Source organism: Cavia porcellus, unplaced genomic scaffold (genome assembly GCF_034190915.1).
Source record: "Cavia porcellus strain 051 isolate PalLab524CR breed Dunkin Hartley unplaced genomic scaffold, mCavPor4.1 scaffold_26, whole genome shotgun sequence".
NCBI classification, from domain to species: domain Eukaryota; kingdom Metazoa; phylum Chordata; class Mammalia; order Rodentia; family Caviidae; genus Cavia; species Cavia porcellus.
In genome coordinates this window covers 35,551,092-35,570,762 of record NW_026947509.1, presented here as the reverse complement: position 1 = coordinate 35,570,762, position 19,671 = coordinate 35,551,092, and the positions used below count along the sequence as shown (strand labels likewise).

At 45.8% G+C, this 19,671-nt stretch overlaps 1 protein-coding gene across 1 annotated transcript in view; it reads right to left on the bottom strand.

Moving 5' to 3' along the window:
* Positions 1–18,513, bottom strand: part of Dner (delta/notch like EGF repeat containing) — a 304,215-nt gene extending 285,702 nt beyond the window's left edge. Inside the window, exon 1 of the mRNA XM_063237180.1 lies at positions 18,107–18,513. Coding sequence (XP_063093250.1) covers positions 18,107–18,367 — 261 coding nt within the window. The 5' untranslated portion in view covers positions 18,368–18,513. The remainder of the gene's footprint in view (positions 1–18,106) is intronic.
* Between the last annotated feature and the right edge of the window lie 1,158 nt (positions 18,514–19,671).

Below are 19,671 nucleotides of genomic sequence, written 5' to 3'. Positions count from 1 at the left end.
CAACAGGTTGACTCCTGACCTCTTATACCATATGGGGATACAAGGCAATCTCCTGTGAGCCAGAAGAAAATGTGCATCACCTGAGCACTAATTTACAATGGATTCAAGAATTCAAATTTAATCCAGAGACCTGTGGCCCATGAAACCTGCAGTCGTGGTCTCCCATCATGCTTGTCTCTCTGGTCCTGGGCCATGGAGCCGAGGCATCTTTTCCCACACATGGGTTTAGCTGACTTTCACCTTGTACGTACCAAAGCCACTCAGCAGGTGGCATTGGTGGAGCCAATGACTGCCTAATGATGCAAAAATTTAGATATGTGTCTCCTGTTCAAACCCACTTAAATATATGCAGAGTTTAAAACCATCTAAAAATATGTCTCTGCACACAGTTTATTTTAACCTAAAAGCATACGAAAGGAAAAGAACTGAGATGAGAGTATCCACACCAGCACAGAAGAAAGTGCTGGAGGTTTAACTTGGCAGAATATCAAGTCAAATATATATATATTTGGACCTGTTGAACTCCGACTGGATGAAGAGAAAATACTACCACCTACCAGTGTGAAAATCTCTTGGCACTACCTACATTCAATGAGGACACACAAACTAAAGCATATTGCCTTTAATCAGGGGTTTTAGGGAAACAGGAGGGCAGAATACTATCAAGGGGGCCATCTGACTCCAGGAATGAACTTCAGAGGTCCCATACTACAGTAACCATAGAATTCAGAGGAAGCTCAGGGAATCCAAAAGCCAGACTTTCCACATGTAGAGAATGTAACTAAGTCCCAGAAAGGTTGGGTGGTTTGCACAAGGCTCTTCTCCAAACCATGAAAGACCCTGATCTCCAGATGGTCCAGCCAGTACTCTCTCTTCACCCCACTTTAGTACCCAAGGCTGGTAACACCAAAAACAGTGTTCTTCCATTCAAGTGCAGGATTCCTGAATCCAACAAACTGGCAAATGCAATTTGAATAATTACACTGGAAGCTGTGAGTATTTCCCTTCCATGGATCATTGTGTTTCCACAATGGCCACAAGAAAATCTTCCAATTGTTCAATCCAACGTGTAAAGTTTCTTCCCTACACTCAAATATCAACTAAGTAATCAAACATACAACTAACTAACTCTAGTAATTTCCCCAAAGAAACATACACGAGGCAAGAATGGCTTGTTCATTAGACATTTATCAAGTTGTGTAGAAGATAATGCAAAAAGAAAATTGCCAGGCAAAACCCAGCTGAGCTGATCCAGGCAGTAGAAGAAATACCTTGCTTTCTCTCCAGCAACAGAACCTGAGATGCGGAACACATTAAACCAATGGATTCAATCTCAGGTCTTGAGGGAGATCATTACCTGTTATTTATGGCCTAGTAAAACGCTTCATTTGTACTATAAAACTGGCCTTTATAACATATTTTAATTCACCAATTAGAAGCCAGGACTGCTCTCATTAATGGGAATAACAAGCCACAAATCACAGATTTAGGATTCAGCTTGAAGACAACTGACCTTCCACCATAATGATCCTCATTTCAATTCAGCACAGGGTAACAAAAAACAAAACAAAACCTTTCATCATTATGAACCTATTCCAGTAACCCCTACGCAGCTCCATAAGGAAGAAACAAACTTCTTTCTTGGTTGCTTTTAGAAAGGCTCACACTAAGGAAACCAAGAGAAGTATATCCTGAGAGGTCTTGCAGAAAATGTACCAAATGACTCTAAAAATATTTGATTACACCTCTCCCCATCCCACCCCCAAGTTCATGCTGAAATACTAAGCCCCAGTGTGATGGGATTAGAGATAACTGGCTAAGGAGGGTGAAGCCCTCACAAGTGGAATTAGTGACTTTATAAATGAAACCCAAAATATCTCTCTTGCCCTCTTTTTTACAGAAGTTCCCAGCCTCCAACCAAGAATACGATACTCACTTTAGAGCCTTTGGACTTGTAAGGGAAAAAGTTTAACTTGGAAAATTCTTCCCTACAGACACAGGAAGGTGCTGTGGACCAAAGGGAGAAGGTAAATGATGCCCACACAGCTTTATGCAGTGCTGTGGCTCAGAGCTTAACTGTGCCCCAAAGCCCTTCTGCTCAGGCTTGGTCACCAGCTTGTGATCCTGGGACCTGGGCCCCTCACTGTCTCTGCTCCTGGCCACCATGAGAGAGCAGCTTTGCCCCATCACTCACTCCTTACCACGATGCTCCACCTCACCACAGACCAATACATCCAATAATCCATCAGCCAAAATAAACCTTTCCTCCTTGAAAGTGACTCTTCAGGTATTTTCTCACAGCAACAGAAATCTAACAATGCATTGTCCATGTGCTTTGTCTGCATTAGCATCAGCTGCACAGCACCCAGAAGAGAGGCTGGATTAGAACCCAGTGCGGAGAGCGGAGAAATAACGTGGAGAGCGTCAAGGAACTTGCTCAGGCCATAGTGCCAGGGTTAGTGAACTGACCGAGACAAATTCCAGGATCTCACCCTGGGACCTATGGCTCTTTCTTTTAAAATTCTATGAAATGTGTTACCTCTATAATCAGCACTCAGAAATTGTCAGATTATTAACCTTGCACTAAAAAACAATGCTCTCCATCCTGTCCCCCTCCCTACATCCCATAAAGCAACAAATGTTACTGTTAGGCTGTGTGGAGGCCCCAAAGGCTTCCAGTCCTGGGAATGATGGGATAGGAGGAGGCAGAAGTTCTGCTAACTTGACCTGAGGATGACACTATTACATGAGCCTGGGAATGCCCCTGTCCAGTTTCCAGGCCTCCAGCTCCCTGGCTGATGGCTGGTTTGAGGGATACTGTCTTCATGCCTGAGGAGCCAAGCTAAGCCTACAAAGCTTCCTGTTTGCACTGCTTCCTAAATCTCATTGCTAAACGCCACTGCCCAAACCCCATTCCCAGCGGATATTAGCAAAGGTCAGGGAGCAGGAGCCAAGTGGCCTTGCAGTGGTTCCTAAGCAACCAAGGGACTCTAGTCCTCCTCAGCAGTCAAAGGCGTCCCTCCCCACTTGGATTTCTCATTTACACCGAGCTCATTAAAACCTGGCTGCATAAGTGTTCCCCGCCAACACACGGAGCCAGTTCCTTAACAAACAAGTGGGCCAGGGCGATCACAGGAAAGGCTGCTTCTCCACCTGATGCTGGACAGGTGCCGAGGCCTAGAAGAGGAGTGCGCCCCAGGGTCTCCGAAGGTCACCGATCAATGTCAAAGACCTAGCTCCAGCTGGTGCAGATGCTCACGATCTGGATATTAGAGATTTTTTTTTTCTGGATCTTGGGTATTTTTTTTCTCCAATTTGCCAGTCTCAGTTTCCTCTTTAGTGAAATGTGACAATTGGGCCTCGCCAGGAAGCAAGGCTCCGGATGAGCTGAGCCAGAGAATAGAGCTTTCCAAAGTGCAGGGCCTCCTGAGGAGGGAACCGTGAGACACGGCCGTGACTCAAGTCCGTGAGGTCAGCCAGCAGAGTATCATTTGGGGCTGGGACCGCAGAGAGGTCCAGAGTGGGCTCCCGGAATGCTGTGAACCCAGGTAAGGACCACAGCAAGAGGACACCAGTCGGGCCATGTGAGTGGAGTCTACACTATCCATCCATGGAGGATTCTGGCTCTGGATTGTACAAAGGAAAACCATCCACTGGTACCTCAAAAAGCTAAATATGGAATTATTACATGACCCAGCCATGAATCCTAAGCACACACCCCAAAGAACTGAAAACCAGTCCTCAAACAAACACTTGTGCAGGAATGTTTGTGGCAGCCCTGTTCCAAATAACGTCATGTCCACCAGCAAGTGAATGGATAAACAAAATACAGTATATATGCACAGTGAGGTAGCGCTTAGCCACAAAAAAGAAATGAAGCGAGACCCTAAAGATCACATATTCTGTTAGTCCACTTCTAGGATCTTCCGAGTGAGGAAAGCTGGCAGAAACCAGGTCAGTGGGTACCAAAGGTTGGGGGTGGGTGAGGGAGGTTGCTTTGCAGATGATGAAAATGTTTCAGAACTGGATCGTGAACATACTCAGTACCACTGACAAGGTCTTTCAATGGTTACTTTTATACTAAGTGATGAACAAAAAATATGTATTTGTAAGATGATACAGATTCTGCACTTGCGCCTGGAGAGGCTTCGGGTACAAGGAATCGGCTGTGAGCGATTACAAGAAGCCGCAGGAAGATCCAGGGCTCCTTCCCGTCCCCCGTTGCATCCGGCTTCTTCCTAAGGCCCACTCACTGTTCAGGGCCCTGGCACAGGACCCGTATCCCAGCACAGGGCACTCTGTATCCTTCCGGGTTTCCGGCAGGAGGTGGCACCCCCGGGCGAGACCCTCCAAGGAAGCAGGTGTACCGGTGATCCTGCAGGAACAAAGCCTCCTCCTCCTCCTGGGAGAGCGCCCTGTCCCCAGCTGAGCAGGGACAAGGTCGCAGGAACGAGGTGAAAGGCGCAGAGAACCACCCCTGCCACCTCTCTGTCCCCTCCTGTTCCACCTGCTAGACAAAACGCAGGTGGCAGTGGACTTCCAAATCCCTGGGGGAAAAAAGGAAGGGTTTGCAAGTGCACTCATGCAGTACTAGGAAGAGCGGAGGTAAGAGAAAGAGCTCTGCTTTCCCCTCAACTCCCACTGGTCCTGCCTGTCTAAAACGAAACCTTTGTCTCTCAATGGGCATCCTTCCTGTAATTCTGGAACTCTGGGAGGCTGAGGCAGGAGGACTGCAAGTTTGAGCGAAGTCTTAGCACCTAAATGACGTCACAAGAACTCGTCATAAAATAAAATTGAAGGGCTGGGGATGTAACTCATTGCAAAGACCCTCTATTCAAGCCCCAGTAGTGGCGGGGGAACCTCTTGCTTTAGCAATATAAAACACCTGTAAGGTCCACTGAAATAAAGGAAGTAAACTTGCATAATAGCTTGTGATTTTTAAAAGCTCTCAGCACCATTCCGCAGCTTCATATATTAAGACTGAACACAGATTAAGGGATTCCTCCCCCCACCTTAGGAAATGGAGGCTGATTTCCCTCCCTTCAGTATCCATGGCCCCAAAATCTCCACCAGGCCCCATCTAATCCTCCCTTTGTGAAAGAAAAAAAATAATACTAAATTTACTTCTCTCCAGCTGAGAGTTTATTCTGGGCTTCATAGAAATGCTAACATTTGTTCTCATTTTTCTGTCTCCCCTATTATTTCTCTCATTATAAGGCTTTTCCATGGAAATAAAAGAATTTCCTTTTTGCACAACCAAAACAAAACCGGCCAAATTTAAAGAGTTAAAGTGAAAAGACCTGGTCAGGAGAAATGAGGTTGTTCTCAGGGGGAAAAGAGCTAAAAATACAATATGGAGATTAACGCACAAGGGAAATTTGCATTTTGCTGAGTATTAGGCCAAGCCTTTCTGCTGAGCCTGGATAAGGAATACTTTTTGAAATCAGCCCATTACACCATCAAGGACTTTTAAGAAATGCTCTAATATCCAATAATGCCACTAAAATTAACTCAGTGATTTTAACAAAATAGTAAGGAACCTACACCAATTATTAAAGAAAAATGTGCTGAGTAGTTCTTTCTTAAAAAGAGAAATGAAAAATTCCTACAAAATGATCACATTGCTCAACAAAAAATCAGGGCTGATTAAAATATTTAAATATGATTTATGGCAACCATTCTTGAAATAGGTACAGACTAGGGCTACAGCCAGAAGTATGTCCAAATAGATGACAGGTCAGGGGTATCAGTATAGACCTTAGACAAGATGGAATTCTTCAAAAGCGAACTCCTGGCACAAATGAGACAATGCTCAACACATTGTGTAGTATGGTAATGTTACTGAACATGACAGCTCCACTTACAGGTATCAGTCCACTATTGATGAGTTTGCCTAAATAAGAACCAAAAATTAAAAGCTTCTAAAGGACAAAACAGAGCACAGGTGAAAACAAAGGAAAAATTATAAATAAGGAGAAATGTTCCCAGCACACAGAACTAAGAGCTAACTTCCTTCATTAAGAAAGAACTAGTACAAATAAAAATAAAAACTCAGCCCAAAAGCTGAGTTTTGTAATTACACAAAAATAAGAACAGGCAATTCACAAGAAGTGTTCTCCCTCACTTATCTTAAAAATGCAAGCAGAGTGACTTGCGTGTAGAGCACTTGCTTAGCATGCACCGGGTCCTGACATAATAAATGCAAAGAGAACCGATTAGATAGCACATTTTACCTTTCAGCTAACAGGCACATAAAAAATTTTGGAATATGAGTGCTTAAAAGAAAAGTGAATCAACAGGCATTCCTAGACGCTCTTAGTGAATATGCAGTCTTGCTCACCAATATTTACGAGGATTATGTGCACACATGTGGAGGTGGAGGTTAGTGCTATAGCATCTTAATTTTATTTCCATCAAGACACAGAAAACAATGTGTTTCAGTAAACATAAACACACAGTGAAAGGCTGGGGTGGGGCTCGGGGTAGAATATTTCTGGGCCTGTAGAAGGCCGTGTTTGGTTGCAGTACCACTGCAGAATACACAGTGGATGCTATTCAACCATCAAAAAGAATGAATTTGCTTTCTGTTGTAAAACAAAATAAGATGTTCAAAACACATTAAGGAAACAGTTTCAGAACAGAAGGCAAGGATGATTTCATTTTCATATGAAGCACATATACATATAAGTGTTTGCATAATGTTCGTGTACATTTATATGTACAGAGAGGAACACGTAAAGCACACACAAACATGATAACTAGCACAGAGCTACGAGCGCAGCAGAAGAGGTGGAGGGAGGAGAGTAAGTTTACCTAGAGGCCTTTCACCATGTTTTTAACGGTTTCTAATACCTTAGTAGTTTGACAATTGCCCTAGAAGGGCCCATGAAGATGTAAAACTATGAGTAGATTTCATATTTTAAAATGCAAGTTAACGAAATTTAATTACATAAAATTATTCGGCAAGAACTTAAAATGCCATTAACTACCCCTTCAAAAAGCTGGGAACTGCAGCAGGGATTAGTCTGTCTTTTGGAGTAAATTTGTCAGATTCAGCAAATTGAAATGCAGAATTCCTCATTAAATATTTTTTTTTCTTTTTCTCTTTTTACCGGTATCAGGGATCGAACTCACGACCGCCTGCTTGCAAGGCAGGTGCTTATGCTACTGAGCTAAATCCCCAGCCCCTCCTCATTAAATTTAAATTTTAGAAAAATGTCATGCAATATCTGGGAGAGAGAGAGAGAAGAGAGATTATTGATCTGAAATTCAAACTGAACTGAGCATCCACTATTTGATCTGCAACACCTCTTCATGGCAGTTCTCAGTACCAGACCAACTCTGAGGTAAGCCCCAGTCCATGCCCAGAAGTCCTCGAGTTCCTAGGAGCTGCTTCTTCCCCCACCCGGTAGCTTTTTCACTGGTGGAAGACTTCTTCAGGAGCTATGTGAGATGTGTGTGCCATGCCCCAGAAGAATGTGCACCTACTAACCCTGGCATCTCGGGACCCAAACATTCTCAAAGTCATCAACAGTACTCAGGTTCAGGATTCTAGGTCTACCTCGTGCAAATTCTGCACTTTTTAAAAATTGTTCTTCATTCAATACATATTTAGGAGAAATGTGTTTCCCCAACTCCTCCTCATATACAATTCTAAAAAGCAAGTTCCAAAGGATCTGAAATAGCCAGAACAATTTGGTGGATTTAGACAATTCATATGAGCATCAGACAGACCATAAACAATAGTAGTCTCAAGAGTATGGAATTAGCAAAAATATAGGTATGTAAATATAATGGAATAAAATACAATCCAGAAATAGATCCACAGATGGATAGCCAAATGATTTTGGACAAAGGTACCAAAAAAATTGAGTGGAAACAGTCTTTTCAACAAATGTTTCTGGAACAACTAGATAGGACATGCAAAAGAAGAACAAAAACTACTGATAGTAACAAAAATTATAATACTATGCAAACAAAAAACATACAAACATAATCTCAAATGGATGATAGACCTAAATGTTATACCTAAAACAGAGAAGAAAATTTTATGGCCTTGGATTAGACAATTTCTTAGGTCAAAAAGCATAAACCATAAAAGAAAAAACTTATAAATTAGACTTCATCAATATTAAAATCCAATCCTGTGAAAGACTGTCAAGAAGATGGAAGGCCACTAATTTGGAAGAAAATATTTATAAATCACATATTGAATAAGGGATATGTATGCAAAATACAGAAAAAACTTTTGAGGACGGTTCATCAGAGAGGTATGGAGAGCAAATAGCATGTGGATTAACGTTTATTTATCATTATAAATGCAACTTAAAACCATAACAGGATACCACCATGCACTTAGAGTAACTAAAATCTAAATCACCAATGATATACCAAGAACTGACAGGTTGCAAGCAACTAAGCTCTCATTTGCAGCTGACAGCAATGCAGTAATAGAGCTCTTCTGGCAGACTCTTTGGCAGCTTCCCATAGAGTTTAATATGAATTTACCACGAGACTAAACAATCTCACTAAAACCTATGCATTTATTTAACAGCAATGGAAACCTGTGTCTTCTTGAGTGTCTCCACACTCAAACATTCATGATAGCTTTATTCTTTTTTTTTTTTTTTTTTTTTTTTTTTTCGTTTTTATCGGTACCAGGGATCGAACTCATGACTGCCTGCTTGCAAGGCAGGTGCTTATGCCGCTGAGCTAAATCCCCAGCCCTGATAGCTTTATTCTTAATCAACAAAGAGTGGAAACAAAGCAGATGCCATGTATCGGTGAAACGATAAACTGTGGTATATCCATACAAAGCAGATGTCATGGACTGGTGAAAGAATAGACTGTGGTATATCCATAAAAGGAGGCAATACTCACTGCCAACAAGAAACAAACCACTGATACATGGACCATAGGAACAAGTCCCAGAGTCATTATATTAAGTGTAAAGTGCACATGTGTGACTTTATTTGTATGACATTCAGGAAAAAGCAAAGATTTAATGACAGAAATCAGACCAGTGGCCACCAGGTGATGGGCAAAAGATTGACTGCAAAGGGACACGAAAATATGTTTAGGAATAATTGAGGTAGTAGTTATGCAAGTGTATATCCAAACTCATAAAAGTGAGTGCTAAAAGCAGTGATTATTACTGTATATATCAAATAAAAAATAATAAAAAAATTAGTCTAGGATTCCTTTGTGCAATAAAGGAAATCAACTTAAAGTTGGAGATCTTAGGTTTCTTTTCTTTATTTCTATATTGGCTTTGCTTTCTAGAGTAATATAGCACATATTTAACATTTTTCCTGTTCTAATCACTCCATTTTGTTTGAAAATTGACCAAGGATTTTAGTTCCCCAAATGATGCCTCAAGGGAATCTAACCAGAGCACTGTGGGAACCTGGGATTCTGCAGGTTCTCTATCCAGCACCTACCAGCCCATGTGCTGCAAATACTGTGCTTCTGATCACCCCTAGAAAAGAGGGGTGCAATATTTCTCCTCTCTTGTGATTACTTCCAACACAGAAGCTCTATAAAGGAACCAGTATCAGAAACCTGGAAGGGATTACAAACTTCCTTTAAATTAACTATAAGAACCAGGTAAGTACAGCGTTGAAATTCTAAAGGATTGCTTGGTTTCAGGAGCTGTGGACAAAACAGCCCAGGCATATTTCTCTTTCCAAGTGCCCCTCTTTTACCAGTACTGGTGATTGAACTCAGAGCCTTCATGCTAAGCTACATCCCCAGGCTTTGGGTTTTTTTGCTTGTTTTATAGTCTTTACTGTTGAAATAGGACCTCACACATTCACTGAGGTGCCCAAACTGAGTTGAAACTTGCCACTCACCCTTCTTTAAGCGTACTGATTTCCTTTCTCAGATCTTCACTGTTTTTCGAAAGCCCTATGCCTTTTATCTTCCTTTAAGAAAGAAAGAGTTTAACATTTCACCAATTGGAAGCATCCCTGTGAAACTAAAACTGCCACATCTGGAAGCACTGCCCTTTTCCCTCCTTGCCTCTCAGGTACTCACTTAGAAAGCTAGGAACCAAGGGGCAGTTCAACCAGAGGGCAGTGCACTGCAAATAATAACCCCGTACTCCAAGCCACAATGCCTGGGCTCATGTCCACCTCCAAGCTACACAACTCTGAGTAAATTTCCTTAGCCATAAAATGGGGACTTGTTCACTTTTATTTCAAACAAACAAACAAACAAACAAACCAAACAGCAGTTTGTGTTAATGGCCAAATATGTGTCAGGGGCTTCACAAGAGACTCCTATGCTTCCAGCCATGCTATTAGTGAATGAGGAAACGGATATGAAGAAAGTTAATGAGCTGAGAATCACTCTACAGGGATTCCCATCCACACCCAAAACTTTTCCCTAGCAGTTCTCATCCTGCTGCACACACCACCCTGGAAACAGCCTGTTGCCATGGTAACATATATACTGACCAATGGGAGATGCAAGATGAAAAGTGAGCGTCTTTCCTGAAGATGTCATGAAGACTGGAGCAATCTGAAGACACGCACCCTGCTCATCCTTCCGTGCATCAGCCCTTGAGTCTGGGCTACAGATTTCCATCAGGAAGAGATGAGAGGATGAGGACAGAGGAGGGTAGGAACATTCTCCTAAGTCGAATAAATCCAAATGAAACAGTAAAGTCTTTCGGCAAATATTGACAGATATAGGAGAGGCTGAGTAAGCTTCTTCCTTCATCGAGGACCACATGGCAAGTGTCCTTGGCTTTGCAGTCAGGCCAAATCCAGGGCGACTGTCCAACTCACCCAAATATCTAAGCAGCCACAACGTCACTTCAGTGAATGAGGCTGCCGTGCTCACGGTAACCTTACTCATGGACACTGACATTTGAATATCACATCTTTTTCAGACATCATAAAACACTATTCTTATTTTTAATTTTTTTCAACTACTTGAAGTACATTAAAGCCCTTCTTACTTGAGATGCAGATCATATTTTGCCGACCCCTGATTTAGTTCATCAGGAAAGTACTTTTGTTCTGCTTTTTGTTTGTTTGTTTTGTTTTTCGCTTTTTGAGACAAGGTCTTGCTACGCAGTTCAGGCTGGCTTTAAACTTACTATGTAGCTCAGGCTGGCCTCGAACTTAGTGCAATCCTCCTGCCTCAGCCTCCCAAGTTCTGGGACTACAGGAATGTGCTACCATGCCCAGCAGAAAAATATTTTTAAAGGAAAGTTTTATTTAAAATATAGAAGTCACTACTACTACAAAGGTTCCTTTGGGAAATTATTATCGCACGGACCCCCAACAGGGCATGGCAATAGAGGAAATAATTAACAGGAGAGATGTCTTCGTTAACTTCCCCTCCACCTAAACGTGGCCCCCGCCCATGTGCTCTAGATCTGTCCCTGGGGTCCCAGAGTCCTTCTGGTATCCACAGCTGCACCGCCCTGAGGCCAATGACTTATTCAGCAATGTTGATGGAGCTTCACCTACTGAAACAAAGGAACACCTGATGAGTCCCTCTCCGTTTAATCCTCTTTACCTGCTCTTAGTCACTTGCTTTCAGTTGTCCTTAAAATTCACCAATATTAGGGCACAGATGTGTCAGCCTTCCCATCACTGGAACAAAATACCTGCCACACAAAACTTAAAGGAAGAGAGGTTTACTTTGGTTCACAGTTGCGGTGAGTTCAGTTCATGTCTCCCGGCTCCTAGGCAGTCACATTGTGGTAGAAAGCCATGGTATGAGAACACAGCTCACCACGCAACAGCCAGGGAGCAAAAGGAGAAGGCAGGAGCCAAGGGTGAAAATGTACCCTTCTGAGTTATACCCACAGTGGTTCCCTCTCCAATCAGGCGCTACGTCTGAACAAATGAGACTTTCGGGGGACATTTTATATCTAACCCATAATAAACAACGCCTGTGAAGCTTGGGTTATGAAGGTAATGGTGATATTTGGTTATACATACACAGACTACCAGTCACTTCCTAACTTCTAACCTGCGCCCATGCCTTGCTCCATAAATATCCCCAAACCTCATCCATATTTGACATTTGCTCTCCCACCTCCATACATGGCCACCTCATGAATAAGCTTTTCTTTTGCAAAATCATCATTCCTGGGGTGCAGCTGCTTTGGGGAGGGGGGGGCTCCTCTTGAAGACAGGGCTGTAAGCTGCACATCACAATTGTTGACCGGAAACAATTAGCAAGTTCACATATGATCAGGTAGTAGCTCCACAACACCCAGACGGTGAGTGCATGCTCTGTATGTTGCATTCTCTTACTGTTCATTGTACCCACCCAGTGTAGGGGACAGAGGAAGAATCACAGAAGAGAGGCCCTTTCTCCAGGGTCTTGTAGGAGCCAGGTATCGACACACCGCTACACCATAGCAATCTTCAAGGGGACATCAGAATCCCCCCTTCACCGATGAGCCTCACAGGGTGTCACTTATCGGAGGACACCTAGAGCCAGGTTCCAGTCCAGGGCTCACTCCTTCTACTCAGAGTTCATTTGCAGATTAAACACCCATACTACCCACCAAGAACCCTTGGACTGTGAAGCTGGACACGCCTTGGGTAAGAATGACCAAGAGCGAGTGTGACTGTCTCATCTTTCTTTTCTGATTGCTATATGCTGGCAGGCAGCAAGAGGGAAATGACAAGAGCCCAGCAGGGTTTCCTCCACCTTGTGGATACAGAAGCCTCCTCTGGAGAATGGTGTAAAATTACCCATGCCCAGAACCCAGGCTAGGCCAATTAAGTCAGGATCTGAGGGACAAGGGGGCAGTAGGAGTCAGACACTTACATATTTGTTAAAACATATCTGAGTCCAGCAAGTAGCCAGGACTGAGCACCAGTGTAGGTGGAAATATCCAGGCAGGCGTCTAGGAAACTGCAACGCTATGCGTCTGCTGTTGGCTACCCAGCTCGCAGTTCTGACCACGCTGCCGCCTGAGTTGCAAAGGGTATCTAAAAATACACTTCGGCGTGCTGCGTCCTGACTCAAATGTCCTTCACCTTCAGGCTAGGTTTTCTCCCCGTCCTATGCTGATGAAACGAGGACACAAACAAAACCAGTCGGGATGGTACCGTGTCACATGAGGTCCTCAAGCCAAGAAGACAGGAGTGCCACCCTTGTCAGGTAGTCAGACTAGCAAGGTGATGCTTCTTAAGGACGTTCCGAGAAACCCACACACAAAATAAGAAAATCTTTAATAATAACCCAGCAAATTAACTGTCTCCCTTTCGAAAAATTGGTACAATGACTTTGACATATTTTTTTCCTTTCATTTCAAAGGAAAATGTCAAGTCATTGAGATTTTCCTGAGAAATCAGTTATTTCCCAAGAAAAGAACTAAACATTCATAAAAATTTTAATATAATTTACCATTTTTAAAACTTAGGCTGTAGTATAAATCATCCTAGTAAAGAGAAAAGCTTCACACTGTTCACTGAACAAAAACACTGTATAAGTTGATATGATCATCTTTTATGCTGGACAAATATAATCTTTTTCTTAGAAACCTTGTATTTGCATACATTTTGACTTTTTTCCAAAATGTTTTAAAATTCATGCTTGCATTCTTCTTTATACTTATAGGAAAAACCTTTAGGATGCTCTTATTGATGAATGTACCATTTCTGTAAATAAGACAAGCAGTATTAGCCCATTTTAGAGATACAAACATTGAGATGCAGAAATATTCAATAAATCTCTCAAGGTCATAAAAGGTTACAAAGAAGCAATGGCTTTTGATCCTGCAGCTGATGGTCAACATTTTAAACAAAGCACAATGTGTGTGTGTGTGTGTGTGTGTGTGTGTGTGTGTGTGTGTATTTAAAAAGTTCAGCAAAGCCAGGCATAATGGCTCAAGCCTGTAACTTCAGCACTCAGGAGGCTGAGGCAGGAGAATCATTGTGAGTTCAAGACCAGCCTGGACTTACAAAGTGAGCTCAAGGCCAGCCTGAACTGCATTGTGAGACCCTGTGTCGAAAAGACAAAAATAAAATAAAATATAAATAGAAAGTTCAGTAGAGAAGACTAAAGCTATACAAAGAAGTAGATTTCTTTTTTGTTGTTTGTGAGAAAATCTCAATCAAAACTGGGTGCTCTAAAACAGAACCAGTTTCAAGTAAGCACATTTTAACAGAAGAGAGGATTATAGAATCAATTTAATGAATAACATTAACTTGCATAAAAAGCAGCTACGCCTAAGCCCTCAATCTTCCGGCAAGTACAGAAACTGACACATTTTTATTTTATTTTTTTTTTATTTTTATTTTTTTTAATTTTTTTTTTTTTGTCTTTTTCGTTTTTATCGGTACCGGGGATCGAACTCACGACTGCCTGCTTGCAAGGCAGGTGCTTATGCCGCTGAGCTAAATCCCTAGCCCCCGACACATTTTTATCATAATTCCCAAGGAGATGAGCCTTAGGAAACACGCCATGAAAAACAGGTGTCAGACTGCTTGACTATTCGGCAAAGAATTACTTCATTAAAATAAAATAAGCTTCACAGACGGTACGATTAAAATCATCCCTACCTTCGATGGCAGGAGTCAAGAGGAGTTCTTGCCTCACTCACCAAAAGACAAACTGAACTGACCCAGCGGCTGCCACTCTGAGACCTGCCTGCTCCGACCTGCGAGAGAGAGCAGCTCTGACTTTTTAAAAGTTGAAGGTTTTCAAACCTGCCACACACATTTCCCTTGTCATTTATTCAATGTCCATTTACTTTCACTGGAATATGACACCTTTGCCAAATGGCTGGAACTCTAATAGTCTGAAGGGAGGGAAGGATGAGGAGGTGGCCTGGCAGCTTACCTGGTTAGAGGGCTGGGCTTGGCTGCAGGTGCAGGGCAGAAAGGGGCATGATGTCACACACACACAGACACACACATGCACGCACATCAGGAAGAGGAGGGATAGGACAGAGCATGAGGAGTCTTTCATCAGTTTGCCTAGATGAGAAAGGGGAACTTTCAAAGCTGTCAGTAGTCAAACATCAAAAAATAGACTCAGCATCTTCATGACAAAGATGGGGACCAGACCCAGTGGGCCCCTATCACCTGTCACAGTGGGCTTGAAGCCAGACTTGCGTGTCCTTTGGGTCCTGAGTCCTGCAAAAAGAACTCCTGTCACTGGAGACCCCATGGGTTCAAAAGAAAGCCGGAAACAGCCTTGATCCACTGGATCCCCAGCTATGCTTTGTGATTTCCTTACATTTCTTTACACAAGGTAGAACTTTGGGGCTTCCACCACTGCCACTGTTCGCAGGATTGGTGCTGGAGCTCGAGAGGCGCCACTCGGAGTCCCTTCACACGGGCAAAATCCTATGTCCAGCCTACTGGGCATGCATTCTGGGTTCCATCTGAGCAGCTGCACTGTGGGCGACCGCCAGCATCCACCCTCCCGCTGCATACACCTAGGTTTTTGTTGTGCTTGTTTCGTCTTGTCTCTCTCTCTTGCTTCTCTACCAAGCCTGCCTTTTACGGTATTGTTTTCTGTTCCCATAGAAAAGCAGAGTCCTGACGAATAAGCACAGACAGAGAAGACCATGTGAAATGCTGAGAGGCCGAGTGTTACTCAAAGACTGGAGTGTTACTGCCCAGGGTCAGTGGGCACCGGCCACCTACAGGTATCGGATGGAGCACAGCCTGGTTGACACATTAATCTAGAAGCAGGAAACAGCAAATGTGTGCTGTCTGAAGACACCACAGCTTGTGCATCTTAGATAGCAGCTCTAACAAACCAAATGGAGCTAAAGAGACACTTCAGTATTGTTAAAGTCCTATCAGCTTGTTTTGAAAGCCTATATTATAAAAATATAAGCTTGTTTTGGGTTTGTTGTTGTTTGTTTCTTTGGCTTTTTGTTTTTCCTTCTTATGTTTTATCTCTTTTAAATAAAAGTAATAATAAAGAGATTAATAAATACTTAATATTCCAGATTGTTAAAAGAAAAAAAAAGAAAGAAAAGCAGAGTCCTACAGCAAGCTCATGGAAGATTAAATTAAATTAATCGGGAATCAATTTGTTCTGGGCTATGAGCTCTCATAAGCTCGCAAGTTCTTCTAAATAACTACATCTGATCAGACCCTGCGCATGCTAAAGCTTCCTGTTAGGAACACAGCTCCTCCGAGTGTTCCTGCTGGAACCTCACAAGTCAGCGCCACTCCGCTCAGGTGGACACTGTCCCCCAGGTGGACAGGGTGCCCCCAGCTAAGCTTGCAGGAGCAGAGTCACCCAGGAAACCCAACCTGCCCCTCACCAGTTGCTGTGCAATATTCATGTATTAGTTCATGACCCTTCTGAATCAATTACCTTATATATCATATCACTATTTAGGGCACATCAAATTATTCATGCTTTTCTGTCAGTCATTTTTTGGAGAGCACTAAAGAGCTATTTCTCTTTCTCAAAGTTTTTTTAAAAAATCTTATTTTAGAGTCACTGACAAAAAATTCTCAGTTATGTTAAATTCTAAGTGCCCGATTTTCCTTCTTATTTACCTAAAGCGATGTAAGCTCTTTCCACTGTCCTCCTGTCTCCTCTCACCATGCCCAGGGTCCAAATGAGCTGTTTCTCACGGGGAAGGAATTCGTACATGTGAATGTAACAGCAGTTTGCTAGAAGCATTCGGGCAACTCATCCTACAGGAGAAACTAATATGGGTCCACTCTCTGATGATTACTTGATAGTTATTCTCATTTTTGTAAATCAAGCCTTTGCTTTAAGGAGCAGGATGGGTCTCTCCCAGCATTTCCCCCAAACAGCTATGATGCCCCACAGCTGATGCCCCTACCCCACAGTTCACCACCACCGCGATCATCATCGACATCTTCCACAAAGGAATTAAAGCTGACTGAAGCCAATTAATAATGAACTCAACACTGAAAAGATAGATTCAGGTTCATCGTTTGCTATTAAAGAAAAAAGATTCTAGGGAAGCTCAAAACCCTACTTTTAATCCTATTTAACACTATTTTTAAAAAAGTAAAGCCTATCACAGAAAAGGCAGTCCTTTTTTTCCCTTTGGTTTGAAAGAATTCATCTGAGCATTCTCAAAGTAACTCTTCAACCGTTATACCAAATGTATATATGAAACAAACTCCTCCACCCTGAGCGTAAGGGGGAAAGCATGTGATCCCAGAAACGTTCCACATTCACGCGGTTTAATCCAATCATTGCAGGTCGACTCTTTCAGCCCTCGCGGCATAAGAGAGGTTCAAGCATCTTGTACTCGCACCCACAGCCCTAACAATTCGTCCCCTGAAAATGTTATTAGGTTTCGCTGAGCGTTAACGTGCTTGTAAGCGCCTATATACGATTATCTGCCAAATTCTATTGGAAATTCCAAATCCAAGCCGCTGCCAGCCGCCCCGTCCCTCCCACCGCCGCGCACTTCCCTGTGCCCAGCCCGCGCCTGGCCGCCAGCCGCAAGCGTGCTCCCCAAGGACGTCCAGCCAGGAGGGCGACGCGGCCAGGCAAGCGTAACTCCCCCTCCGACGCCTCGGGCTGCTCGGGCGACCCATCCTGCACTCCGGGAGGGCTGGTGACAGGCCGAGGGCAGGCAGTGCCCTCTCGTCTCCGGGCCGCTTCACCAGAGCCCGAGCGCCTGGCACGGGGCCCGCAGTCACTTGCCTCTCACCTTGGGCAGCCTCGACACACCCAGGGTGCAGGGGGACAGGGCAACGGGGTGGCCGGACGCTAAGCACCTTGCCCGGGGCGCGCCCAGCCGACTCCTGTGCGCGGCCGCCCGGCGGGCACCGAGCCCGCGCTCCGGCGGACAGAGGTGGCTCCTCGCCGGCCAAGTAGGGCGAGCTGCTCGCAGGCCTAATACAGTCGTGCCAGGAGTGCCCGGGCCAGAGCGGCCGCCGCGCCCGGAGCGCCGGGCTGACACTGCCCAGACGCTAGGAAGGGCGCGGACAGCCGCACCTGCAGGGGCGGCCTGGGGGTCTGCCCTCGCCGGGGGACAGGCCGGATCTACCCGCTTCCTCGAGTGGCCAGAGCTGCTGTCGGACGCGCCGAGGACGCTCCCAGCCGCGGCGGCGGCCGGAGGAAACTGAGGGTGCCTGGCCAGTGCTTTCGCCCCGCGCCCGGGGTGTCCACTCACCTGGCAGTCGCTGCCGGAGACCCCAGCGGGGCAGGTGCATTTGTAGCCAGGTTCACCGGCGGGGACCCGTTGCTCCTGCCCGGACAGCGGGCGAGGGGTGCACACGCCCCCGTTCCGGCAGGGCTGCGCGGCGCACGGTCCCGGGGTGGGCAGGGGCGCGGTGGGCACCGGGCTGGCCAGGCAGTCGCCGCGGGGCCCGGCACCGAGCAGCAGCAGCAGCAGGGCCAGCGAGGGCGGCAGCGGCGCGCGGCAGGGAGGCATGGCCGGCCGGGAGAGCGCGCGAGCGGGAGTCGGAGCAGGGGCGCGGAGGCAGCGGCGGCAGCGGCGGCAGCGGCGGCGTCTGGGGCTGCACAGAGCGGCGGGCGCCTCCTGCAGCTGCTGGGATCGGTGGTTCCCCGGGCAACCGCGGGCGGGGCCGGAGGGGCGGGGCTGGCGGGGGCGGGGCGCCGGGCTGCCGGACGCGCAGCCCGACCTTTCAGCCGCGGGGGGCTGGGGGCGGGGTCACGGGACCCCGCAACTGAAGGACGAGTCTCGGGCGTGGCCCAGGAAAGCCCGGAGGGCGCGGGGTGGTGGTGCAGCTCTGCCCGGGAAGCGCAGCGACGGACGGGCTGCGAAGGGGCCGAGAGGTCCGCGCAGTCCGGAGAGGGTGGACCTCGGCCTCTCGCGGCAGCCGCAGCGGGCACCGGTCTGGCCGCATTCTCCGGGACGGCCCAACCCCTCCCCACCTCCCACGACCCGTACTTGTCCCCCAGCCCCCGCACTCGTGGTTGTCCTGCTCCACCGTGGAACCTAGCACCAGGCACTAGCTCCAGGGCGCAGCTGGCTTGGAAGTGACCTTGATCGCCTCCCAGGCCCCGGGCGCTGTCCTTGGTGCTGACCGAGCGGCCTGACCACCGTAGCGTGTAGGAGGAGAAAGAGGCTTCGGGCCCAGAGTGCCCGATGCTGTGGTTAAACAGAGGAGGAAACTGAGGCCCAGACAGGCTGGACTGGACCCCCAGCCCAGAAAGCGGTCAGTACAGTTCGGAAGTGCAGATTTTAAAAGGCTCTGCCAGCTCAGGATTTACGAGGGAACTTTGCGTGAAAGTAGTCTCCACTGTGACCTACTTGGGGAAGGGGACTCTTCTGAACCTCGTGCTTCATCTGCCCCTGCTGCGACAGCCACCAAGGTGCAGCTCCACTGAACACAATGCAGCCGGCTGTGTCCCCACCGCCTGAGGGTTCACAGCCTCTGCCTCTCTAGGCTCCCCGCTCCCCATCCCTGGCACATTGTTTTTAGGAGGGGGTCACATGAAACAAAGCAGGTGTGATTCCTGTGAATTGACAACCAGGCATATTTTCTTGAGGAACATAAAAGTACTTTTGCAGAACCTCAACAAATAAGAAACTAGGGACTCTACCGGTGCATGAAGGGGCTACGGATGTGCAGCCAGGGACTGCTAACGTCCCTCCATGGAAATGGGTGCCAAACTGCTGGGCTCTGTCGGCCCTGCTCAGATCCAGTAGCCAAAGTCCCAGACGCAAATGTCAGCCGTCAGGAAGTGCCCAAAATTCACATCACTCCTGCC